This window comes from Colossoma macropomum, unplaced genomic scaffold (assembly GCF_904425465.1).
Source record: "Colossoma macropomum unplaced genomic scaffold, Colossoma_macropomum, whole genome shotgun sequence".
NCBI lineage: Eukaryota > Metazoa > Chordata > Actinopteri > Characiformes > Serrasalmidae > Colossoma > Colossoma macropomum.
The window spans coordinates 61196407-61215969 of NW_023494792.1; the positions used below are offsets into that span (position 1 = coordinate 61196407).

The 19563-nt window shown below is 40.7% G+C and overlaps 1 protein-coding gene across 1 annotated transcript; it reads right to left on the reverse strand.

The window, feature by feature from the left end:
* Nucleotides 1-2553: 2553 nt before the first annotated feature.
* Nucleotides 2554-17617, reverse strand: LOC118812638 (aldo-keto reductase family 1 member B1-like). The gene is made up of 10 exons (XM_036577749.1): nt 17426-17617; nt 16120-16287; nt 15668-15784; nt 13920-13997; nt 13684-13806; nt 10958-11064; nt 8252-8333; nt 5629-5712; nt 5447-5529; nt 2554-2789 (listed from the first exon to the last, which is right to left on the reverse strand). The coding sequence occupies exons 1-10, from the start codon at nt 17489-17491 to the stop codon at nt 2747-2749; spliced, it is 951 nt and encodes a 316-aa protein (XP_036433642.1). The 5' UTR covers nt 17492-17617; the 3' UTR covers nt 2554-2746.
* Between the last annotated feature and the right edge of the window lie 1946 nt (nt 17618-19563).

A 19563-nucleotide genomic window follows, 5' to 3' on the forward strand; every position in this document is an offset into this window, starting at 1 on the left:
CGTTTCATGAGTAACACGACATTTTCACACTGAAGAATAAACGGCAGAAACTGATTGAGGCATTGGCTTCATTTTGAATATTATATAAAACTAATTTTATTTTATAGCCAAGAACTCAGAGGAGTTTTTCACAGTTTGCAAAGCTGGAAGAGCTGAATCATTCCAGAAAACAGGGAGTGTTCAAACAAAGCCAAAACAGACAACATATTGCCAAGAATGCAAATGTTCAAATACACATTCCTGTGTAGCCGTATTTCACACATATTCATTTGAAGGGTAACCTCTTTATTCGTAAGTGCTTCGTTAATTGGAAACAAAGTATGGAGCACAACAGCCTGGAGAAATAACGTCCATATCCACTCTAAAGAACCTCAGTAACTTATTCAGTAACAACTTTCTTAGCAGTAACTCATTTGATTCAGTGAGAAACACTTTGATTTGTACTTTTCTGCACTTGTTTTGATCTGTTCTGGTGTCTCTTGGTAACATAAACTATTTTCATTTTTTTCTGTGTTTTGTCAGAGAGAGGATGCATGAAAAGGGCAGATCACTTCATCTGTCTGACAACCTCATTTCCTTTTTAAAGGAACAACATTTTTCCCTCCAAATACCTTTTCTCAGTTATGCACTATATTGCCAAAAGTATTTGCTCACCCATCCAAGTCATTGAATTCAAGTGTTCCAGTCACTTCCATGGCCACAGGTTTATAAAACCAAGCTCCAAGGCCTGCAGACTGCTTCTACAGACATTAGTGAAAGAATGGGTCGCTCTCAGGAGCTCAGTGAACTCCAGTGTGGTACCGTGACAGGATGCCACCTGTGCAACAAGGTCGTGAAATTTCCTCGCTACTAAATATTCCACAGTCAACTGTCAGTGGTATCATAACAAAGTGGAAGCGATTGGGAACGACAGCGACTCAGCCACGAAGTGGTCGGCCACGTAAAATGACAGAGCGGGGTCAGCGGATGCTGAGGCGCATAGTGCGCAGAGGTCACCAACTTTCTGCAGAGTCAATCGCCACAGACCTCCAAACTTCATGTGGCCTTCAGATCAGCTCAAGAACAGTGTAGAGAGCTTCATGGAATGGGTTTCCATGGCCGAGCAGCTGCATCCAAGCCTTACATCACCAAGCGCAATGCAAAGCGTTGAATGCAGTGGTGTAAAGCGCCGCCACTGGACTCTGGAGTAGTGGAGACGTGTTCTCTGGAGTGACCAATCACGCTTCTCCATCTGGCAATCCGACGGACGAGTCTGGGTTTGGCGGTTGCCAGGAGAACGGCACTTGTCTGACTGCATTGTGCCAAGTGTAAAGTTTGGTGGAGGGGGGATTATGGTGTGGGGTTGTTTTTCAGGAGTTGGGCTCGGCCCCTTAGTTCCAGTGAAAGGAACTCTTAATGCTTCAGCACCAAGAGATTCTGGACAATTTCACACTCCCAACTTTGTGGGAACAGTTTGGGGACGGCTCCTTCCTGTTCCATAAAGACGATGAGCGAGTTTGGTGTGGAAGAACTTGACTGGCCTGCACAGAGTCCTGACCTCAACCCAATAGAACACGTTTGGGATGAATGAGAGCGGAGACTGTGAGCCAGGTCTTCTCGTCCAACATCAGTGTCTGACCTCACAAATGCGCTTCTGGAAGAATGGTCAAAAATTCCCATAAACACTCCTAAACCGTGTGGAAAGCCTTCCCAGCTGAGTTGAAGCTGTTATAGCTGCAAAGGGTGGGCCGACATCATATTAAACCCTATGGATTAAGAATGGGACGTCACTCAAGTTCATATGCGTGAGAAGGCGCACACACACACACACACACATCATCTAAACCGCTTATCCTTCTGGGTCGCGGTGGGGTGCTGGAGCCTATCCCAGCTGTCATTGGGCGGAAGGCAGGATACACCCTGGACAGGTCGCCAGTCCATCGCAGCGTGTGACGGCAGATGAGCGAATACTTTTGGCAATATAGTGTATCTACAGTCGTTTGCAAAAGTTTGGGCGCCCCTAGACGAATTCCATGTTTTATTGATTTCTTAAGTGAAAAGAAAGTGCATCCTCCACAGAGAACACACTTCTGCACATTTTAGTGCACAATTAGTTTATCTGCAGAACTGAACATAAAAAAAAAACAAAACTGTGGCCTGTTCAAAAGTTACACGTTGTGTATTTTATGTTTTTATTTGAACTTCAGCAAATAATCAGTAATTCTGTACTAAAATGTGCAAAAGTGTGTTCTCTGTGGAGGACGAGGTTATCTTCACTTAGAAAATCAACAACAACATGGAATTTGTTCAGGGGCGCCCAAACTTATACAACAGTAAAACAATGGGATTTCTTTGGTAGATTTTATAGAGGAACATCAGGAAGTAAACTCTCTCTTTTTCATGGGAGTGGGGTTATGACATGAGTTTCAACCTGAATATCAAATAAATTCAGTAACTACAAATTCTAGAACTATAAGCTTTCTGTATGGGAGTGTATGGGAGTACAAATGTGACCGAGTGGCCACTGGTGATCTTACTTTACGTAAACATATATTTTCTCCATGCAGACATAGAGAACTTTCAAAAACCTCTTTTATTCTTCCAAAATCAAAACCACTGAAATATCATCACAGACCACCGGAAGAGTAAACGCCCTTTGCTCTGCCAGATCTCCACGAAAACCACAGATTGGGGGAAAATGTAAAGAAATCAGAAAGAACTGGAGTTGAAGCTTTTAGGCAGCATCTTGAACGAGACCTCTTCCCTTTTAATACTCAGCATTAAATGGATAGTCTCTGTGCTTCACACCCCTGCAGAGGAAACACAATAAAAACATTATTAACCAGGAGAAAAATCTGAATCCTTACTTTAATTGTCCTTGAATAATTACTTAAGGGTCCAACTTGTGGAGGCACTACATGGCCAAAAGTATGTGGACACCCCTTCTATTTAGTAGGTTCAGCCCCACAGTGGTAAGTCGCCCGTCCATCGCAGGGCAGGCATTCAAAACCAGTTTTTGTAATTTAATATACAGGGTGACTCAAAAAGATTCATCTGATTTCAAGTGCCATATTTTTACAACTGTGAGGCGCCGAGGAACCACTCCCAACAACACTGGATGATCTTCGAAATCGCAGTGAAAGAGCTGTGAGTGCAGTGACACCCGACATGCTCAATTGAGTTTGACTATGGCTGATGTTGTCCGTACAGCTGGAGGAGCTCATACTGAGCACAATTACATAATAAACTTTATTCTCACTTAAACTATTTACAGTTTACTGCATTGTTCTGTAATGATTTACAAGTAAAATAAATCAATTTAAATCATCAGATGAATCTTTTTGAATCACCCTGTATTTCCACTGCATATTTCCACTTCAAATTCACACACAATGTATTCTGACTTTGTACTCATAAATATGAGCACAAGTTATGTATTCATCAGCAAAAACAAAGATGTTTAAAAATATTTTAAAAGCACTGATAGTGAAAAAAGTATTCAGACATTACAAATTCTTTTGCAAAGCTGTTTACAATTACAGCTTTGAGACGTCTACAGTAAAAAGTAATCAGCTTTTTGCAGCGCTGTTGTTCAGTTTTGGCCCATTCCTCTCAGCAAACAGTCGTCAGCTCCCCAAAGTTACGAGGGTGCCTCTGATAGCTCAAACACTCAGCCCTTCTTTCTCCAAACACGATGAGCTGAATTACTGCCTAACTTCTGTTTATGTTGCGTCTGATCAGAGAACACTGTTCCGAAGCAGTTCTGATTTGTCTAAATGCTGGTGGGTAAATTTTAGACACTCATCTCTGAGCTTCTTGTTTATCAGAGGAGTTTAGTGTGGGGTGTAGACGCCTGGATGGAGTGCTGTAAAGTATTGTGCTTGGTGATGTGAGGCTTGCATGGAGCTGCTCAGCCAAGAAACTCATGCCAAGAAGCTCAATTTTTGTGCTGAAGTTAAAACCAGAGGAGGTTTGGAACTCTGCAGTTATTGAGTCAGCAGAGCGTTGGTATATTAAAGCAATAAGCCACGAGAGGCCGTGGGTTACTGCGGATTTATCACGGGGAAGGTGTTCTTTGGCACGACGTGAAGCAGAGCACCTAAACTCCCTTCCCCGTGATAAAATCGCAGTAACCCACTGCCTCGAGTGGCTTATTGCTTTAACAAAAACGGCGGCCAACACAAAATATATTCAAACAATGTTTTAGATTATTATTTAAGTTGTTATTAATAACAACCGACATAAACAAGTATTCCGCCTAGAAATGAAGTTCCTTTAGAGTACGGTAATGTTGCTAAGCAACCATTGACCGCTGAATGAATGAGGAGAAGAACGTCCGGTCGCCAATCACTGTAAACTGCAGACATTTCATGATTTTTAAAACTTTTTTCATATAACAGTGAACATATGATAACACAGCACTGTTTAATGCAAAAACTATCAGTTTATAAGAACTTTTGGTCACCAAATTACCACCGCGAGTCTCTGCCAGTCTGACGGCGCCACTTTTCTCACACTGGGGCTGAATCTCAAATGGCTCCCTGCTCCCTACATAGTGCACTACGTAGGAATTTAAATACTGACTCCTGCAGAACAACAGTGCAAAATATAGCTAAAAACGGTCATTTGGGATTCATCTACATTCATACTCGACAGGCAGTGCATTATTTGACACCAGAAGCTAAAATTTCTAAATTTAATGTTACACAGCTCACTAATTAGCTAGGGAGTATGGAGCTGTTTGGGATTCAGCCTGGGTTTGACGCAACTTCTGACTGAAACACAGACATTTGAAGCGTGTAAGACATTTTGTATGTGTGTGTGTGTGTGTGTGTGTATGTGTGTGTGTGTATATATATATATATATATATATATATATACACACATACACACACACACACACACACACACACACACACACACACACACACATACACACACTTATGTTCTAAATCTATGTTTGTTTTTGCTTCTGAATACAAATTTTTTGCTCATATGTATTAATATAAAGTCCAAATACATTGTGTGTGTAAATGTGAATTGGATATTTGCATTAGAAGTATATTAAATAACAGCAAAAGTATCTGAATACTTGTTTCCACTCACTGTAATTGCGGTTATTGTTAAGTGGAAATGTACAGAAGCAGCAACAGCTCAGTGTGGTAGGCCACACAAGTTCACAGAATAGAACTGCAGAGTAAGCTTGTTACAGGGCCACGGTCAGTCACGGTGTATGATAGGATGCCAACCCTTTGGGATGAGTGGGAGTGGCCTTTGTGACCTAGAACTAATAATCCAACATCACAGGCTGTTACTGCAGCCAAGGCAACTCCATATTAATGACCATGATTTTGGAGTGGGATGTTCAGGAAGCTCAGACAGGGTGGATGTTCAGATGTCCATATACTTGTGGTCGTGCTGTATATATGTCTTGAGTTTGATATTGTGCACTGAATAACAAACTCACCACTGCATGGGACAAACCCTGAAGTTCCTGTTGAAGCCTAGAATGGTCTTCATCTCATCATCAGTCAGGTTGAAGTCAAAGACCTTTGGACATGAATAAATAAAGTAATAATGAGTTTGAACTATTCAGCATTAAGAGATCCAAGACTTCTGGAACTTTACTGTTCTGGGAGATGAGCTTACTTGAAAGTTGTCCTGGATGCGTGAGGGAGTGACAGACTTGGGTATCACAACGACGTTTCTCTGGATTTGGAAGCGTATGAGGACCTGCGAGGCGTTTTACGTGGAACAAAAAAAAGGACATTTTAAATCCCACTTTAGCCCACTTGAAATGCAAAGCACACTGAAGCTTTCAGCAGCAGAGGACTTTGGCCTAGTTTATTTCCACCATTGCTTTCCTGTGAAATGGTTGATTGTAGAAAATCACATTTTTATTCTCACTTGAACAATGGAATGTTTGTGACTCTACAAAATGATACAGTGGTGGTGATAGGAACCAGGCGTCACCATCACTACAGTACAAATATTGCCATTTTATTTACCATCCAAAAACACCAGCGAACCTACACGAGTCTTCTGATGACAACAGAATAATGGAAAATCAGAAAAGGCCAAAAAGCTTCTCTAAAAAATATCTCAGTCATCAGGGAGTAACTTTCTGTGAGGGAGCTTTTAGAGGTGGACGTCTGGTTCCTATCACCACCACTGTGAACAGTTCTGATTGTACGTTTCTCTAGAACAGAGCGTTTCACACCAAACCAGTCTGAACGACTCTGTTTACATCTTAATTGTTTAATTATTCAGAAAATTGGGGAAATCGGTGGAGTTCCCCTTTATTAGGAACAGTCAGGGTGTGTGAGGTCATGTTACACTGCCAGTGGGCCTCATGCTGGTTTCTGGTTTGGATCTATAGATATTTGCTTGACCAGACTTGCGTTTGGTCCGATATCTTTTTTCTGAGGCCGTTTGGTCTGACGGCGTTTGGTCTGATGTTCAGTTTTACCAGATCTGAGACCTGATGGTGGTTTTCCCGAGACTCAAAGACGTTTAGCTTGAGGAACGATGCTGTTCTGACTCTGAGGTCTGAGGATGTCCTAAAATGTACCCCGTAGCCCCGCCTAGTGCTAATTAACATATATTTGCATGTTGGTCCATTTGAAAATGGAAAAGCAAAGTGGGAAATGAAAGGTACATCACCAGCAGGTGGCGCTGATGTTGAATTGCATTTGCCTTTTCATTCTGACACTTAAAGCGCGTCGACGCCGAAAACTGAATCACAAACTGTCACTTTGCTGTTGATTTATCCATTTTGCATTTTCATTTTGTTGGATATGAAGCCGATTGCTGTGAAAAAGAAATAAGAACTTAAACATTGCAATTTGATTTTAGTTTTGACGCGTATTACGCATTTCATGAAGAAAAGCCAAAGTGAAGCTTGTATTTTCTTTTCTTTATTAGCTTTTCCATTTTAGATACGCCCATGAAATACCAGAATAACGACTAACATGAAATTACAAACAGCTGTTTTAAATTTATTTTTATTTTTGTCACAAATGGCTCGGGCTTATGTGAAAAATGAAATTGCAAATGTAGGTATTTCATTTTCATTTTGGCAGAATATTTGCGCACATGTTTGGAAAAAGAAATGGCAAAAAGAGGTTTGCGTTTACATTTTATTGTTTTAATTTTAATTTCGATTTTTGGCCGGATTTGCCTCCCATAGAAAATGTGCATACAGTCATTAACACACTCAAACTTTCACTCTGATTGCACTTTTCTGTTTAACACAAACAATATTTATCAAGTAGTAATAGCAATTATCATTTTTCTTTAACCAGTACAACTCAAAGGCAGACACAATGGGTATCAGCTCACTCTGCTGAAACTCAGGTGCTGTGTGTGATGGAGGTCAAGGTTCTGCTTTAGCTCAGAGCTCTGACCATTAAAAGAAGCAAACAAACCAATAACAACCATGACCTCTGATGTGAGAGACAGCGTTACTGTTAATGTGCACATTTCCAAAATGTGCCTCTCTTTTTTAACATCAATTCATCATTTTTTTTATGTGTAAAACTCAGAATCTGTGTGCCTTGGACTTTGTCGCCCCCTCTAGCACTACTGGAAACTGTCCTAGATGTAAAATATCTGTGGTTCACCGATCAGACATAACATTCTGACCACCTCCTTGTTTCTACACTCATTGTCCATTTTATCAGCTCCACTTACTATATAGGTGCACTTTGTAGTTCTACAGTTACAGACTGTAGTCCATCTGTTTCTCTGATACTTTGTTAGCCCCCTTTTACCCTGTTCTTCAGTGGTCAGGACCCCCATGGACCCTCACAGAGCAGGTACTATTTGGGTGGTGGATCATTCTCAGCACTGCAGTAAAACTGACGTGGTGGTGGTGTGTTAGTGTATGTTGTGCTGGTACGAGTGGATCAGACACAGCAGTGCTGCTGGAGTTTTTAAACACTGTGTCCACTCAATGTCCACTCTATTAGACACTCCTACCTTGTCGGTCCACCTTGTAGATGTAAAGTCAGAGACGATAGCTCATCTGCTGCTGCACAGTTTGTGTTGGTCATCCTCTAGTCCTTCATCAGTGGTCACAGGACGCTGCCCACAGGACGCTGTTGGCTGGATGTTTTTGGTTGGTGGACTATTCTCAGTCCAGCAGTGACACTGAGGTCCAAACTCCAGCAGCACTGCTGTGTCTGATCCACTCAGACAAGCACAACACACACCAACACACCACCACCACGTCAGCGTTACTGCAGTGCAGTGTTGTTTGCAGTCTCCTTACCTGAGCAGTGGTCTTATTGTACTTCTGGGCAATGGCCTTGATGTCTGGCTCCTCCAGCAACGAAGGGTCCTCTGGTTTGGCCCTGATGTGGGAAACGTAGATGACCAACATTAATTCTCTCTTCATCTGAGCCTTTTACAGTGAGATCTATAGTTCTGTTACAAAAGTGGATGATAAAATCTATGGCTAATTAAATACAAAACAAATAGGTGTGTTATGAGGCTATGAGATAGCAGGTAAAAACAAAAATTCTAAAAAATTCTCAAATTCTAAATTATAATTCCTACTAGTAGTACATTTCAGTTTTGATGTTAGATTTAATTTTTTAAGTCAAATTTAATTTATTTAAGTTTAAATCACAAAGAATGCAACAACTCATTTATTTAAATCCTGATCTGGCCTCGAGCATTGTTGTTCTAGAACTTTCTGGCTCTGTTCTAGCTCCTCCCCTACATCATTCTTTTCACCTGTGTCTTGTTGTCAGATCATCTTCATGTCTGTAAACAGTGACTGTTGTGTTATTGTCCTTTCGAAACGTCATGCACTGGCAAATCTGTGATTCTGTTCCCTGTTTTCTGGTTCCCGTTTCTAGTTTCTCACGCATTTGTAGTAGTTTCCATTGTCTTTTTCTGCTTTATGGATTATCTCATGTTAATTGTAACATTATTGTAAAATTATCATAAAAAACAAAGTCTCATGAATTAAGCAATGCATTTCTAACCACTTCATGTGATAAAGTTCTTTGAGGGAGCTTTTAGAGGCATTTAACACCTTGGACGTCTGGTTCCTATCACCACCACTGTAAAGAAATCTTAGTTGCTAAGTTTCTTTACCTTAGCACATTTCACATCAAACCATTCTGAAGGACTTTAAATTAAGTGACCCTTATTAGTAACTGAAACACCACATATGCACTAGTGAATACACATACACTAGGGGGCAGTGAGACACTTGCCCGGAGCGGTGGGCAGCCCTATCCACGGCACCTGGGGAGCAGTTAGAGGTTAGATGTCCTGCTCAAGGGCACTTCAGTCACGTACTGTCGGCTTAGGGGATCGAACCGTCGCAGGGCTGGTTCCCTAACCTCTGGGCTGGTTTCCGGTCACAGGGCTGGTTCCCTAACCTCCAGCCCATGACTGTAAAATGTTCACATCTTAACTCTCTAATTATGCAGAAATTTAGAAAATGGATTTAACATTACACTACAACAGACTACAACACAGAGGTAGCTGCAGTGGAATTATTTAGTCTATTGAGTTCAACAACTATAGAATTACAAGTCGTACAGTTTATTTATTGAAAATCTGTTTCTGATACCAAGATCAACAAATCAACGTGTACAAAATTAGACATCTCCTTTTGAGACCCCACAGCTAATACAAACAGGCCAGCTCCATTATAGCGCATAGTGCTTGGACCCCGATGATCACCATTTGCAGCATAATGTGTTGACAATAGTTTATCTCTTATAGCAGCTACTGTCCACAGAAATAAAGGTGTTATATATCAGCTTCAGATGGAAACTGAAAAGGAAGCTGACTGTCTTGGATTGTAACAATTATAATTTTCCCCTTTTTTTCTCCTACTGTTTGAAAGATTGCCCTGCGATGGACTGGCGACCTGTCCAGGGTGTATCCTGCCTTCTGCCCGATGACAGCTGGGATAGGCTCCAGCGCCCCACCGCGACCCAGAAGGATAAGTGGTTTAGAGGATGTGTGTGTGTGTTTGAAAGATACTGAGAAAACAGTATCTGACTATATAAAAATTAAACTTCACCGCGCACTAAACGTGGCTCTCTGTTCACTTTTCAGCAGCGTCATCTTAGTCCTGACAGCGAATTTCTACAAATGGTGAATGTATATCAATTAAAAATTAAAAAGTACGAGAAAACAGTCAGTCAAAATCACTTTTTTTTTTCAGGTGATCAAAGCCGTCCCTGCAGCCGCTGTTGCTTAAACTGTTTCATGTTTTAGGACTGTTCTGTGCAATTTCACTTCCTCGTAAGCAGAATTTATTGCTTAGCCAAGCAACCTTAAACTTTAAAGTTCTGTCTAACTCTGGATTTGCTCATGATGGTGGATTGCTGCCCAACTAACCTGCTCTGGGCAGTTTAGTCAGGAATCCTCAGGGCCTTCAGAAGGTCTAATGTTGTCTGGAAACTACATGTCTATAATTTTTAATTAATTTTTCTTCTGGAAGTTCTAGATATGTCACTGACTGAATACGAGCGGCAGCTTGTTCAGTAGGTTGTTAGAAATGGAAAACAAGAATCTGGTGAATATCTGACTTCAGCTTCATATCACTGAAGAATTAGGGGTGGGTGATAATAAATAATTGCCCCCCTCTTTAAAAGCATATGATTCCCTAAATGTAACTAAAGCCCAGCAGTGAAGAGCTGAACTTTACCCTCCTCTGCTGTCACTGCAGACTGGCAGGGTCGCCTACAGAGCAGCGCTGGTAGCTGTTAATGAAGTGATGCTCTTTTTATTTGAGGGTCCCATTTCAGAGGGAAGATTTCAAATCTGGGTGACACTCAAAAACAAGGGGTAGGGGTAAAAAAATAAGAAATGGGACTGGGCCTTTAAGTTAACGCAGCCCTGATTTTTATAGGCCATCAACTATCCATTTGTTTACATAAAATAAAAACACCAAACGAAAAAAATGCACAGCAACCATCATCACAGTCTGACGAGAAACAACACCTACCATGGTCTATCAGGAGAGCCCAGTGGGCTGTACGCAGTCACTGTGATCCCCTTAGACTGACAGAAGTTGATCAGCTTCTCCTGCGTCAGGTAGGGGTGGCACTCAATCTGAATAAAATAAACAAATTTATTTTATAATTTTATTTTAAATATTTTGGTAAGCATTTGCTGATTCACTTCCATCAGACTGAGACACAAAATTTAAATGGTAACATTTTATAATAAGTGGCCCTAATAAACAACAATTTAATCATTATCTAATAATTTGTTAATGGCTGTTAATAATGATATATTAGTTAGATATGCATTAATATTCTACATTTTGTTTTATTTTATATTTTCCCCTAAAGTACTCTTATACTATGTGAGCTTTTATGCACCAAAAACAGACATAATTCAAATTTCCATGACCATTTTTCAACCCATTATTATCCCCTATAATTTAACAGGCTGTTTCTTTTACTCTGTATGTGTAAATGACCTCTGTTTTGACTGTCTCATTCAAAAAGCACTCACATATGAAAAGATCAGTCTACTCTAAAGATATAGTTATTTATACTAATATAAATATAGTTATGTATACTAATAACTGATATATGGCTGTAAATATTAAGTACATGCATAAAATCAATATATATATATAATAATCAGTATTAATAACTAATGATTGTCTAGGTCTTGTTTTATCTTGCTACTGTGATAACATTTTCCTCAATGCTTGTTTAATCATTTAGTTGTTAATACATAATTTTTTAAATATTTATAAGCATTAATTGGACCCCGAATATGAAGTTGTGACATTACAATATGTTTATAACTATGTATTGTATCATTTATTATTTGCAGTGCTGTATTTATGTAAGTGTTAATGGTTAATTATTGCTATTTACAGGCGCCTGTTATTATATAGTGTTACTGTTTAAAGCAGCATTATATAATATCTTTTGCTAAAACAGAAGCATTAATACTTATGGAGTAAAAAGAACACACTAAAATATGGTGAGTGTGCGCTGCGGTGAGTCGCCCTGTAAAGCCTGAAATAATCTTTTAAAAGTCAGAGGTACCAGGACAGATTTGGCAGGAGTTTTCCAGACCACATCATACGTCTTTATGCATCGACCACTGTAGTCGTGTCGTTATTTTGTAGTCGCCATGCTCTTATGCCCATATTAGGAGCTCCGGGTCTGAGCTCCGTTTCTCTATGGCCAGAATGAATAGGGTTTTTGAAAAGTCACCTCTATCGCCCCCCTGTGTTAAATAAACATGTTCAGAGCCCGACACGTTCTGTCCTGTGAACATTCTTCTCTCGAATACCGCTGGATCCTCTGAATTACGAGGTTGTTAATGCTGGTAACATTTTTCTGAGGACATTTTCTCAGGACATTCGCCAGCTTTTTGTTTGACTTTTCCTGTTCCACCTTAAATGGTGCAGCAGTCACGTTCTGAAATGCTGCACCATTTAAGGTGGAACGGGGAAATTCGAACAAGCAGCCAGTGAAAAAGAAGCCGACTTCAGCTTCATGGAGGGTTGAAAGGCCTGATATGAAGAGGTTTCTCCATTTCCGCTGAACAGCTGAGTAACATTAACATATTTTTGCTGTTTCACAGAACTAACAGGTGAGTATTTTGTCTCGTTTGCTAATGTTTGTGATAGCTAGTCACAGATGCTGCCCTATTTAAGGTGGAAAAGAAGCTAAATTCAGCCTCGTAGTTTTAATGCTGGTAGTATTTTTTGGTAAGGAGTTTTAGCCTCAGAATATCCTACCCACAGCAAAAATCGGCATTATACCGATGAAGATCTGATGACAGTAGTAGATAATTCACTCACATTCTTAGACGTGTTCTCTTCAAATACTCTTTCAACGTACTCACAAAAGTCGGATTCATCCACTTGTGAGGCTCTGAAGCAAAACTGACTTTACAAAATGTTCTTTTTCACATTGCGTGCAATTACATAATTCCACCAGAGAGGACTCCAAATCCCCAAAACTTATATAGTGTTGCTTTAAATTTAAATCTAATACAAGACTGGAACATAGGCTATGTTGGAAGGTTTCACCCATTCCAGACAAGAGAAAGCACATTAGGGAAGCAACAGGATTATAAAGCTTGCTGTGGGCAAAAGGCTGCTTATTAGGTACAACATGGCCCTTGTCTGAGGATCTGTCACAGTAAATAAGAGTCAGAGTGCGCTGTAACAAGGTTAAAGCCACTGGCCTTTCTGCTTTCTACTGCCTTTCGAAAAACAGCAAAAGCACAATGAGGAAAATGCTTTTGTACTTGCACATCTTTTCCCCTTCACCCTTATAAACTATGTACAGTGTACAATGATCAAGTTATATTTAATTTTGTTTAAAAACAAAAATCTTCAGACGTCTGGTTCCCATAAATTTCTCTATCATGCAAAGTCTATCTATCATACCCAGTCAATACAGTCAGTTTTAGCCTGGACTGCTTGTAGAATGATGCACAATACGGGGCAGCCAATTAGAATAAAGCTCAGTTACATACTGTTTGTCAGTCTTAAAGGTACTGTAACAAAACAGCCTGTTTAATTTTAAGGAATAAAAATTGTTTTTGGTACATAAACCACATAAATGTCGTCAGTGGACCTTGAGGGAAAAATATAAATACAAAAAAGACCACTCTGAATGACCGTGTACGCAGATCTTCTGACAAATCAGTGGAATTTCCCTTTAAGGACCTGTGATAGGTACGAGTACCCACCTGGTGGTTGGCAGGTTTGTACTTGAGGCCTGGCTTGTTCAGGATGGCTTCAATCTGCTCTCGGTTGAAGTTGGAGATGCCGATGGCCTTGACCAGCCCAGCGTCCACCAACTCCTCCATACCCTTTAACATCAATATCAGTGCACTGAGACGTAGCAGAAACACCGAGAATAATTCTGACCTAGAAACTGTAAGAGCAAAATCAAACAATAAGCCATAAGTAATCATTTCCTCACCTCCCAGGTATCCAGGAAATGGGTGTCATCGTTGATAGTTAAGCCTTCACTGTCCAGAGGGAACATTTCTTTCCCAGCCTGAGAAATTACAGTTACAATAAAAACAACTGTGTTACAGAAGCATCAGCCAGCTAAAACATCACTTTGTATGGCTCTACACTCTTAGCAAAAGACGATCTATACAACACAATACATCTTTTACTTGTAACAATAATAGAACTCTTTTTGATGCAGTATTTAAAACAATTTTTCAAATGTTTCTTCAAAGAGTCATACAGAACACACAGTTAATCATGGTGAAAAACGTTTAATATGCATTAAAGCATTTAAAGGTGCAGTGTGTAAGGTTTTGGGGGATCTATTAGTTAGCAGAAATGGAATAAAGTAAACAAAAACCATGTGTTAATTAGTGTATAATCACCAGTAACCATGAAATATTGTGTTTGTGTTGCGCTCCCTTCATTGGCTTTCCGTAGCTGCACACATCAGATTTAAAACCTACAAAAGCCAAAAACAGACCAGCCCCTCCCTACTTGATGGCAATGGTCAAAACTCGAACTGTACCTCGAGCCCTTTGAGCTTCGAGTACAGCTCGGCTCGACCCGCCATCGTTCATGATGCGTGGAAGACAAGCAGCAAGACTTTTCTCTGTTCTGGAGCCCAGGTGGTGGAACCAACTCCCACTGGCTGTCCGAACAGCAGAGTCTCTCGTGGTCTTCAAACGCAGACTGAAGACCGTCTCTTTATACAGCACTTAAATGAGCACTGAGTTAAGTATTGATTGTAATGTATTGTACTGCACTTATGTATTGTATTGTATTGTATTGCACTGCTCTGTGTTTAACTCTGTTCCTTTTTCTCTGGGTGTCAATAATGACTTTCTGATTCCAGCAGTATCTGAGCTCAGGACTGACCTTCTCTCTAACCTATCGGTAGCTAGCAAAGATACTTTCTCTAGATAGACAAAGCACTTTTTGGAAGTCGCTCTGGATAAGAACATCTGCTAAATGCTGTAAATATAAATGTGTTTTTGTTAGCTTAGAATGAGCCCTTCATATCTACATAGGGAGTGGCTTCTCTTCCAAAAGAGGCCGCCACATTGCGCCGCCATGTTTCTACAGTAGCCCAGAACAGACAAATCTCTGTGCCCTCCGTGTTTTGATGCTGAAACGGCAGCTTGAACTTGGTGGCGCTGTAGCTCCGGCAGGAAGACACTAGAAAGAAGAAGAATCCGTGGTTGCTGCTGGCACTGCTGACCATTTTGTGCTGTGAGGAGTTTGACAACACAATTTTTGACAAATGGAGGTTCAGACTTATTATTTAGCACAAGAAAAAGCGAGGGAGGGTGAATCCTCACCGTCAGAGAAGAGAAAACATGAAGAAGCAAAATGAAATAGGGACAGACGGCAGAAAATCTGATGACATGGTAAAACATAGTAGGGTGTTTCTGCAACTACAGGCACCTTTTTTCATTATTTGCATGAGCTAAAAACTGCATATTATTTAAAAAAAGTTATTTTTTATTTTATAGCAACATAGCAACATAACATTATATAAAGACATTTTCACTGGTTTGGCTGATGACCACCGCAGGATCTACTACATGCTTGGAAAGGGAGGGGTGAGGGAGGGGGAATCAGTTGCTTGCAATCTGCAACCTCGCCACTAGATGCCACTAAATCTTACACAATGCACCTTTAAGTGGTTCAATCTATCTATATTATTCTGGTTAGTTCGTCACCAGTCACCTGAAAGCCCATTGGCCAGTGAATCAGGTAAAGGTCTAGGTAATCCAGCTGCAGGTCACTCAAGGTCTTCTGACACGCCCCTTTTACTGCTGACTTGTCATGGAAGGTGCACCAGAGCTGCGGAGAGATGAAGAGTCTTTAGTTTTACTCTTTTGCTGCACTGCCCTGTTACCTGACTCTCACTCCATCCTGCTCAACGTCAATTCCAGGGGTGCACAACTCCAGTCCTGGAGGGCCGGTGTCCAGCACAGTTTGGTCATTTACCTGCTCCAACACACCTGATTACACTTATTAGTTAAAAGCCAGGTTAAGTGGGTGTGTCTGAGCAGGGAAACCTCCAAACCGTGCTGGACACCAGCCCTCCAGGACCGGAGTTGTGCATCCCTGGTCTATTCAGTCAACAGGCTGCATTCTGCGGTTTGTAATGTATTGGAATTAGACCCATCTCTCACCTTGCTGACCATGAAAAGCTCTTCTCTCTTCACCACGCCTTCTTTGATCATGGCGTGGACGCCCTCTCCCACCTCCTTCTCATTCTCGTAGACCATCGCTCCATCGATGTGCCTGTAGCCTGCAGCTATGGCAGCTTTCACAGCTTCGGTTACTTGACCTGGACGTGACTGGGAGGAAAAACAACAGTGGTTTGACCTTAACGCCTCTGTGTCCTTAAAGACTTAATCACTAAAAGCGCTAATCTTAATTTCTAACAAAGCGGCGCTCCATGCAGGGCACACGGATTAAGGTCCAGAAAACAGATGTTTACTTTTCTGACCACATAAGATAACACTGACTTCTTGGCTAAGTCATGTCAACACAATGTAGTAAAACATAGTAGTGTGTTTCTGCAACTACAGGCACCTTAGGTTATCCAAATTTCTGGACAGAGTTTTTTAGAGTTTTGTAACGCAAATAATGAGCTAAAAATGCATATTATTTACAAAATTCCCGAGTTACTTTTGACTTTACAGCAACATGGCAACACAAGGTTTATATTTATATATGGTTTATATTTATATAAAAACATTTTCAGACATTTTTTTCATGATATACTTTTTTTCCATGTACCTAATAGATATACATAATATACATAAATATATAAAGAACTGATTTTTTTACCCCAAACTTTTTTTAATAAATGACTTTAACTTTTATATTTAGCAGCCTTTCATGTGAAAATGACACTAAATGGTTTATGTTTCACCAGAAACCAGCACAAGGTCCCCTGGCAGTGTAACATGACCTCGCACACCCTGACTGTTCCTATTAAAGGGGAACTCCACCGATTTCCTAAATTTTTCCCGAAGTCATTCAGAGAGGTTGGGTGTGAAACGCTCCGCTCTAGAGAAACTTAACGAGTCAGAATTGTTTACAGTGTTTACAGACTGTGTTTACATCTCAATGACTCAGTTACGCACGACTTTTGAAAAGTCGGTGAACTTACCCTTTAAAGTTAGCCACGAAGCTGAAGTGAGCTTTCATTCGCCATATTCTTGTTCAAATCTTCCCGTTCCACCTTAAATGGTGCACCAGTTCCATTCTGGCGCCTCCAGTTCCACCTTAAATGGTGCAGCAGCTAGCTAACATTCTATCTAAGTTACATTCGTTGTTCGATTTTTTCCCCGTTCCACCTTAAATGGTGCAGGCGCCAGATGCAAATACTGCACATTTAAGGTGGTACGGGAAAATTCGAGCGCTTCGAGAAGCTGGCGAACAGGAAGCCAACTGTAGCCTCGTAAGCTCCGTAGTGAGTCGACCTACCTTCCATGTCCCCAGACCGATAATCGGCATTTCTGCACCGGTGTTGAGTTTCACTGAGGTCGCCATTGTTCAGCGGATACAACTGTAATCGGTAACGGCAACTGATTCAATCCCGAGCCCCTGCAGGACAACCGCCACCGTCAATCACCCGGCGCACGTTCGCGTATAAAAGAGGGGGGATTCGAATCGCGAACGAATCGAATCTTAGAACAGGTTCTTTTGAATGAATCGTGTCACATGATTCACAACAGAACGTTTCGTTTGTGTGGCTTCGGTCTGCGCAATGCTTAACATGGTTTTTTACGGAGCCCCGCTGGTGACATCCTGTATAAATAAAAATAATGCATGGCCACGCCTTATTAACGCGTGGGAACGAGATCCTAATGCATGGCCACGACTTAGTAAAGTGTGGGAACGAGATCACGGCTTACTAAGTCGTGGCCACACATTAGGATCTCGTTTCCACGCTTTACTAAGTCGTGGCCACAACTTAATCATCTCATTCCCATGCCTTACTAAGTCGTGGCCACGCATTATTTTTATTTATACAGGATGTCCACCAGCGGGGCTCTGTAGGGGGTTTTTATACACTAATAACATAAAATACCCCACTGTAGCACATTAATAATCAAAAACAACAGATACGCTAGAGGCACTTTCCATGAATATTTCATGTCCAGTTACTTTTTTAAAGGGGAATCCCACCTACTTTTCAAATTTTCTCCAGAGTGATTCAGATAGATAGATAATTTATTGATCCTGAAGGAAATTTAGCAGCCAGTATCAGTCACACAACACAGGACAGTTATAATAATAAGGGTGATACAATATTAAAAGAAGAATAAATACAAAAAAACATCTACAGGTATATATACAAATAGAAATATACAAAAATCTGCAATAAGATCTATAACCTGAGATGAAAAAGGCAGTGCAATAACAGCATATAATGACAATACTGAATAAATATGTGCATATATTAGTACTGAAATAAAGTGTCCAGGTGTGGAGTGTCCAGATGTGCAAGATGTGCAGTAGGGGTTTCAGAAAGTGCAATATGTACAGTAAGGTGTCCATATGTACAGATGGATAGAATAAACATATGATTTAGCATGAGATTCAGATTCAGTCCTCATCTGTCCTCCTCCCTCTTCTCTTCTGGCCTCACTGGGAAGAGCTGAAGAGCCTGATGGCTCTGGGGACAAAGGATCTCCTGAATCTGTCGGTTGAGCAGCTCTGTGACAGCAACCTGCCACTGAACATGCTCCTCTTGTCCGTGATGATGGTGTGCAGCGGGTGGCCATCATCCTTCATAATGGAGAGCAGTTTGTGCAGAGTCCTTCTCTTGGCCACCTTAGCCACAAAGTCTAGTTAATTCACACCGACCACTGACCCCGCACGCCTGACCAGCTTGTCCAGTCGCATCTCGTCTCTCTAATTTAGATTCAGAGTGGTTTGGTGTGAAGTGATTCATTGAAGAGACTCATTTTTCTTTACAGTGGTGGTGATAGGAACCAGGGGTTGCCTAGACTACAACACAAATATAGACATTTTATTTACTATCCAAAACCACCAGTGAACCTACACGAGTCTTATTATATATTGTATCATATGGAATGTTTTTGGTAAAATTGTGACAAATCTGGAAGAATACGTTTTCTTCGGGGACTATTTTGCCTTAGAACTTACTCCATGTGTCCCTCCAACATAACGGATTAAAACAAAATGTTTTAGGCCACAATTGAATCACAGTTCTATCATAAAACAGTGTCTCAGTCATCAGGCAGTGAATTCATAACCATTTCATGTAGTAACTTTCTGTGAGGGAGCTTTTAGAGGTGGACGTCTGGTTCCTATCACCACCACTGTGAACAGTTCTGACTCTGTAAGTTTCTCTAGAACAGAGCGTTTCACACCAAACCACTCTGAATGACTCTATTTACATCTTAAACACTTAATTATGCAGAAACTTTGACATATTGGTGGAATTCCACTTTAAAAGCAATAATGTCACTGTTGGATATTTATTTTGTAAAAATGAAGAGATCTGTACTTTAATTTTGTCCCACTCTGCATTGAAAATGCACCACACATTCTCTATTGGAGACAGACTGGGATTGTAGGCAGGCCAGTGCAGC